Source organism: Quercus robur, chromosome 2 (assembly GCF_932294415.1).
Source record: "Quercus robur chromosome 2, dhQueRobu3.1, whole genome shotgun sequence".
Lineage (NCBI taxonomy): Eukaryota > Viridiplantae > Streptophyta > Magnoliopsida > Fagales > Fagaceae > Quercus > Quercus robur.
The window spans coordinates 23,202,351-23,210,678 of NC_065535.1; the positions used below are offsets into that span (position 1 = coordinate 23,202,351).

At 32.3% G+C, this 8,328-nt stretch overlaps 1 protein-coding gene across 1 annotated transcript; it reads left to right on the forward strand.

Annotated features, from left to right (window-relative positions):
• The first annotated feature begins 4,896 nt into the window (after positions 1-4,896).
• On the forward strand, positions 4,897-5,733 carry LOC126704851 (uncharacterized). Its single transcript, XM_050403846.1, has one exon. The coding sequence runs from the start codon at positions 4,897-4,899 to the stop codon at positions 5,731-5,733; it is 837 nt and encodes a 278-aa protein (XP_050259803.1).
• The last annotated feature ends 2,595 nt before the right edge of the window (positions 5,734-8,328 follow it).

The window sequence follows — 8,328 nt, forward strand, 5'->3', positions numbered from 1 at the left end:
TACATCTTTGCTCTCTTTTATGGTAGTGACCTTTGGGCTTAATAGGCCAAAAAACGAATTGGCCCCTTGTGATAAATTAATTGATTAATTAGCCAAGTTTATTAATTAATCAAATTAACATGCAAATGCGTGGTAGTACAAACAAATCACCAATTAAACTACGTGCAGCGGAAAATAAATTAACACGGTGATTTATTTATGAATGGGAAAAACCAACACGACAAAAACTTCACCGAGTGATTTTAAGGTCACTACTCCCGAGAATCCACTATTATCACAACAAGCGGTTACAAGTAAAGGAATCCCAGTACCTTATACCAACCTACAGTTGAACCCTTACCCCAATACCCAATTGGACTTGTTCTGTAGTGATAATCTCTCCTTGTAATGCACAGCTCCTAGTATGTGACTAACCAATTGCGTGGATCCTAGTACGCGACTTCAATCACCAAATAGAGAAAGTTGTTGGCTGCAAAGTTCTTCAGTTCATCTAGACGATAAAGATTAAGAAGATGCTTTGGTCACAAAACCCTATGGTGCACAAACACAACAACTTCTTCACAAGAACAATGAATTAGGGTAAACTCTGTTTCTGGTCACAATTTGCTTGAACAAACTTTTGCTCAACACTTGTACAACTTGTGTTTTGTTTGACGACCCTTAAAATAATCATTTTATATGTCTAGGGTTGTGAGAAAAGAAAACCCAAACACATAATCACAGATTGGAGTCAAAACAAATCTGAAACTCTGTTTTTCATAAACCTCGACAGATACCTATTTGTCGAGCTACTGTCGAGCCATGGGGCTGGAACAGCTCTTCAAGCTTGACAGATGGCTAGTTGTCGAGCTTTAATGGCAGACACTTTTTAGACTTGAATCTTGGACAAACTTGCATGACTTCAACACTTAATTTTGAAACAAAGTTTCTTGAAGTATTAAACACATCCTAGTTCTACCCAAATACAAGTAAAGTGCGTTTTGTCAAAGGATTAGCCAATTACATAAAATAGTGACAAAAGTTTCTAACAAGTGAAACACATATGTTCTAACAGGGCTAAATATTTTAGGCAAGTTTGTCTAATTTAAGAGATTCTAAGTCTTTGCTCTCTTTTATGATAGTGAACTTTGGACAGAATCTTATAAAGGAAAAGATCTTAAAACTTTCCTACCCATCTCAGTCTCGTCGATCTTCTCACCTAAATTGAATGTTGAATTCACTATATCATTCAATTCGCATAAAACTCGTTAAAGCTTTTGTCTTCTTCCATCTTAAAGGCTTCAAACTTGGGGATTAACATATGGAGTTTAGAGTTTTTAACCACTTTAGTACCTTCAAGAGAAGTTTCTAGAATATATTGGGTTAGTAGAAATCCTTTAAAACTCATCTAGGTAGATTGCATTGTAAATTACATTCAAAGCCTTATTATTAAATTTAGATTTAGCTATTTGTTCTTTGTTCCAGTACTGCTTAAAGGGTGTTCCTGGTTTGGTGCACCCTTTATCAATGGCCAACCAAGCTCGTTCATCGATGGATTTTAGGAATGCATGCATGTGAACCTTCCAATCTGAATGATTATTGTCATCAAAGTATGGCGGGACACTCAACAATTGTGCTTTGTATATGACATATTTGGGTCAAGGATCACATGGAGGAAATAAATCCAAATAACGCGAACGAAAGCTCTAATACCAGTTGAAAATTACGGTTTTTAGACCCCCTAAACATGATTTACTAACAATTTTATTAATTTACAATTAGTAGTCCAAATAGTTAATTAGCCAATTACAATTATGATATGGATAAGGCTGTAAAAAAAAAAATCACAAGAACAACCACACATTTGAGATAAGGGATTGTCCAACGAAGTGAAAACTTAATTGGAAAAAACACTTATGGGCCGAGCCCAGCTCACCAAATCCACCAGAAAAAAGTTGCTATAGAAGCAAACTTACAAGACCTCCAGTACATGTAATTGGACACTATATCTGATCTCCTTGCTCCTATTGCAACTGCTAATCCAACCTGTGTCTTCACAATGATCCAACGCTGCAAGTCTATCACCAATCACAAAACCAATTTCTTGGTTACTTTAAGGCCACTTGAAGATTTTCGACATCTTTGCGGTTTCATAAGGGAGTCTAATATACTTAGGGTCTGTTTGAAAACAATTTATTTAGCTGAAATTGAAAATTTTTTGCTAAAACTATAAAAAACAAGGTTAAAAACTAGCCGAATAGTACAATGGAACCCATTTTAGTGTAATGAGATCTATGAATAGTACCAAAAAGAAGCTAAAAACTCAAATAAGCCAGACTTTTCATCACATCCCAAACAAATACTTAGTAGGTGATCTTAGAATTAATTTGTGTGAAAATCCCCTCTCAAGAATAATTCAATTAGAGAGGGTTGGGAGACAAAGAATATGTTCAATAGATTTTTATGTGTATTTTGGTAGTTGTCTTCTTTCCTTTTAGATCAAGGTTGACATAGGATTTTTATATTTATAGGGTTCATTCAGGCTTGAACTAGTCACAAAATTGACTCTTGAAGAGAATCTACTGAGACAAGGTTTTAATTGACCGAAACTCTATTGAGACTCTGTCGAGAGTTTCTATTTGGATCTTGCATGACTAATACTTTAGTTTCGCATGATCGAGCTTAATCTTCGCAATACCAAGCTTGTCTTTCTTGCATAGTGAACAAAATCTTCAACTTTAGCCTTTACTACTTTGTACATTATAATATGAAAGCCTAACAATGATATATAAATTTATCATGAATTTAGCTAACATCTAACTCCTAACACATTTAATACACCACAAGAAACTAATTTTTTTTAGGCCTAAAACATGTTTTACTCCTTCAAGAACTCTCACAAGTCACAAACCTATCAAACATCTTAATCTTCACAATTTAAAGTTTATGCGGATCAACCATTCTTTCTTTGGACATAGATGGTAGGATAATGAAGAATGTAGAATTCACGATTCTGAATAAAGATTTTACTTGATGGGATCAGTGGTGGCTCCAGGAATATTTTTCAGGATGATCATTAAGAAACTTAAATTATATCAAGAACTCTCACAAGTCACAAACCTATCAAACATCTTAATCTTCACAATTTAAAGTTTATGCAGATCAACCATTCTTTCTTTGGACATAGATGGTAGGATCATGAAGAATACAGAATTCACGATTCTAAATAAAGATTTTATTTGATGGGATCAGTGGTGGTTCCAGGAATATTTTTTAGGATGATCATTAAGAAACTTAAATTATACAAAATTTAATAAAAATAGAACTTCATATATTGACCATAAAAAAAAAAAAAAAAAACCACATACACACACAAAGGCATAAAGTCTTACAATTTCCTTTTTGAATTTTCTTATTTTGAAATCTTTGCACGATAGTCTTATTATTAATGCTACAAATTACATCTTTTTCAAAATTTTAGTTCCATACAAATTTTCTTGGGCTTTTTCTTTTTGTTTGTAAGGACTTCATATATTGTTAAAATGATCAAAGTTTAAAGAAAAGTTTGACTACAAACTAAGCTGTAGCCTAAGGTTACAACTTTCACTAAACAAATTAACATATATAGTTACATATTTTGAAAATTCAAATGTTAAATTGAATGCTTTTTATGTTCTTAAAACACATGTCAAATTTCATGTCAATAAGAAATTATCTACTATTTAATCTATACTTATTTTTTATGTATAATTTTAGACAACAAAAATTCAAAATTAAAAGATTTGAGTGATAACATAGCTATTGATATTTGATATTTTTGAAATTTTACAAGCATGCATGGAGGATTAAAGAAAAAAAATGTAATCTAATGGTGGATTTGCCAAAATTCACATCCAATAAAAAAAATTGAGTGGAGTTATAGTCTTAATCTACAACTAAATTTATTGCTAAATTTTGTCCGAAGTGTAATTATGTTAAGCCTAAAAAAATTTAAGATGGTCCCAAATATCTTTTAAGGATAAAAAATCATAAATTTTACATATAATAATTAATTTTTTTTCCAAGTAAGGATGGTCCTATAACCACTCTGGACTCTACGTGGAGCTGCCAGTGGATGGGATTGAAAGTAGGTTTGCATTAACTTCACCGTATTTTGATTTTCCTTATACAATCCCGACTGGATTTCAGAGCTTATTTTCATTATTCCTCTCCTTCAGGTAATGTTTGGCTCTTTGCACTAACTTTTGCAGTCCCCTATCATGTGGCAGTAGTGATATTCGATGTCTTTCAAACAAAATATTGGCTTCCATTCGACTTGCTCACTAATACACCTAAAGTGCACCTGGTGCATTTTATTTAAACCACGTTAGCATTTAGGTTCACAAATTGTAGTGGCAATAAGGATTAGAATGTCATTCATAGTCAAAATTTTGACTCTCTGAAATTAAGAGAGCATATAGTAAAAAGAGCCATAGATGGGAAGTTCATAAAAGCATGAGAAGTGATATTAATTGCACTCTGAACTACTTCTAAACTTTAGTAGTGAAAAATACCTCTGAGGGCATGCAATCACTTGAAGGAAATTAGGATTATGTGCAAATTATACTGACTTCTTTTGAAATAGTTTCTTAGCGCGGGCATCCCTATATAGATTTTAGGGCAAGTAGATAGTAATTTTAATTCACGATTTTAGTTTAAATTCATTTGTGTGTATTGGTGTGTGAAATGTTGCGTGTAACACGTTTTACCGTAGATTTATATGCCAAAACTTACCATATAATGACCCTTGTTAGTTTATATAATACAATCATTCATCCACATACAGACACATTCTTAGGTTTTTTCAGTGACTGTAGGTTCTGCTATTCATTCTATTAAGATTTTGCTTTTTTGTTTATTTACCTACACATTCTCATGATGGCCTCAATTAGCCTCGAGGAGCTCCACCTTTTTCACAAAATTGATAGAGAGATATTTTCGCGACTAGTTATTAAATTAGCCCGAGATCCAACAGAATCCTTGCTTGTCATGGCTGCATGGTTGTGGCTCGAAGAAAAGGGTTATCCCAACATTGTTGTAAAAATGGTGGAGATGCCTGATGCTACTGTAAATGCATTGGCAAACGAAGCTGTTTTATGTCTCAAGTGCCTAGATCCCAGCACTCCTTCTGCGGCAGTAAGCGGTGGCATTCCCATCACTGCAAGGCTCATGGAAAGGGACATATCTCTGCAACTGTTCAGGCAAAATAGATTCACTGCAACTACTGGGATCAAGAATTTTCTTAACACTATTTGTTGCCAAATTTTTACAGATATTTTGCAACAAGTTATGGCTGGCACTTCACAATCAACTTCGAACCAACCTTTTGATCTCCCTGGTTCTCCACACCCAATATTTGGTCCCATCACTATAGTACCAACAGCTACACAGTTTGATTTTCCTACAGGAGAATTATGGGGTTGGCAAGCAACTGATTGTGCTTCGGAGGATGATAGGACAATCTTTTTGACATTTTCTCGGGGTTTTCCAGTGTTGGAAGAGGAAGTGAGGGAGCTTTTTACAAAAAAATATGGAGATTGTGTGGAGAGTGTGCATATGGGGAATGCACCTTCCAATAATTCACAGCCCTTGTATGCTAAGATGGTTTTGCGTTCTGTTGAGAATGTTGATCGAATTTTGAGTGGACTTCACATTGCAAAATTCCGGATCAATGGGAAACACATATGGGCTAGAAAGTATGAACGTCGAGAATAGATTATCAAAGAGAGCCAAATTCAAAAAAAATTTTGCATTTTCCTTTTCTTCTATATGGATATGTAATAATTCCTTAGTCCTAGGATGGGGTTTGGTGCATAGCCGTGTTTTCAAGTTGTTTTGTTATTGTCTTGCCCAGTGGTTGTTACTGGGGCTTTTTATTTATTTATTTGCTAATAGACTCTTATGTTATTTTGCCCCAAAAAAAACCAAAGAAAGAAAGAAATTTTTATAATTCTTGTTCACTTGGAAATTTTCATACATTAATACTTTGTTTTTCCCTCATGAGATATATTTTGTTAATTCAAATTAGAGGATCCAAACATCCCTATGGTCTGACAATAGCCTGAAATGACAGCTTGTAATCAAAGGTCTAGGGTTGACTTTTCTAATTGATATACATATATCGGATGAACTAAAAAAAAAAAAAAAAAGAGAATTTTTTATACAACCCTTAAAATATGATTCCTATGGGTATCATGATAGTTTATTTCAACAGTTTTAACCTTAATACATATTTTGTTTATTTATATTCATGAAGAAATGGTGTAGATTAAATCACTTGAAAACACATTGTAATAATAAAAGTCGATGTCATATCCTCGTATAGATGTATTTCAATTGGTTAATATATAATTGTATTTTATAAAATATCTAAGATTTAAACTTCCTTCTTTATTGTAACTATATAATTATATATATATATATATATATATTACAAAAATTTGAAATTACACCATTTTTCATGACTAACTTCTTAAATAAATTTTTCTCGAAATAAAAAAATTCTTCAATAAATTAGATTATATTTCTTAAGTTATTGTAATAAATTAGCAATATAAAAATAAAGATAAATTAAATTTTTGATAACCATCTCAAAATTTTCCCAAACATTGCTTTGTCACTCTCTACACACGCTTATTTATCCTCTAAAAATTCTTTCTTTTATCTTTCAAATAAACTGCACACAACTAATTTATTTTCTATTTTAGATAAATATTTGTTTATTCAAACCTTTTGTTATGTTCACTCATTACATGTTCTCCATGCCTAGTCAAACTTAATAATAAATATTGTCATGTTAATTTGTTGTAGTTTACAAAAGTGTGCAAGAGAACAAAATTTGCATCTTTCTATATTTGGTGTAGCAATGAAAAATCCTTTAAACAGAATAAAATATTCATAGTCAACAAGAACAAAACCAAAAGGAATATTTTAAATAAAATGAATCTTTCAAAAAAATAAAGATAATTAATTTTGATGATTATATCCTCATTTTTTACCTACTTTCTTTTTCGCTATCAACAGACTCTTATTTTTTTCTCTACAATTCTCTTTTCCATCTTGCTAATAAGCTACACACATTTCTTTTCTTCCTTATTTCCAATGAAATCAATAATAACTAATTTATTTTCTATTTTGGATAAATATTTGCTTTATTTCTAATTTTATATTATGCTCATGCGTCACATGTGCACCTGGTCAAAGTTAATAATAAATATTTTCATGTTAGTTTTACTTTCCAAAACAATGTGCAACAAAATAAAATTTGCATCTTTCTATGTTTGGTATGGTAATGAAAAATTCATTAACATAATAATAAATTCATAGTTGACGAGAAATGAAACTAAAAGTGTTTGATATTACACATGAGTTCAATCTCTGAGTTTGATTATTACAATTCATCGAGATTAATACTGATCTCAACAATATTTTCTTATTTATTACAGTTTAATATAAAAGCACTACTAAAAATTAGGTCATAGACACGTTTTTTTGGCAATGTTTTTGAAAAATGCTGCCATAGCCAATCTATAGCCGCGTTTTTAACAAATGTCGCTTAAAACCTTGACTTGTAGTAGTTTTTCTAAAGCGTTGCTGTAGGGGAGTTCTATAATAATGTTTTTAAGGGTCTTTAGCAGCGTTTCTATGGAGAGGGCCTATTGTAGCGTTTGAGAAGCATGGCTATAGACCCAAGGAAAAATTAAAAAGAAAAAGTGAGAATGTACTACGGCATTTTCGAAGCACTGCTATAGCCAATCTATAGCCATGTTCTTAACAAACGCCACTTAAAACTCTAATCTATAACAGTGTGTATAAAGCGTTGCAGTAGAGGTGGTCTATAGCTGCGTTTTAAAGGATCTTTAACCGTGTTTTTTTGGATAGTGCCTATTGTGACGTTCGAGAAGTGCGGCTATAAGGCAATTGAAATTTAAAAAAAAGAAAAAGAAAAAAAGAGACCTATTATGGCGCTTTTAAAGTGCCGGGATAAGTCCTACCCAAAAAAAAAAAAAAAAATGGTGTAGACCTATTATGGAGCTTAGAAAGTGCTGCAATAGATCTTCTCTAAAAATAAAAAAAATTAATGTACCTATTACGGCGCTTGAAAGCGCCGTAATAGGGGTATCGAACATTTTAGACGTATTATAGTGCTTAGAAAGCACCGCAATAGGGGATTACAAAAAAAAAAAAAAAAAAACCCTTAAACGTGTTGTTTTTAAAAACACTTCAGCTCTCTCTCTCTCTCTCTAACTCAATTTTAGATCTCTCTCTAACCCATTCTCTCTCTCACTCCCACCTCTCATCGCTGATCCA

Bases quoted from the DNA above. Each gene is read 5' to 3' on its own strand.
- LOC126704851 (XM_050403846.1), top strand. From the start codon at position 4,897: ATGGCCTCAATTAGCCTCGAGGAGCTCCACCTTTTTCACAAAATTGAT.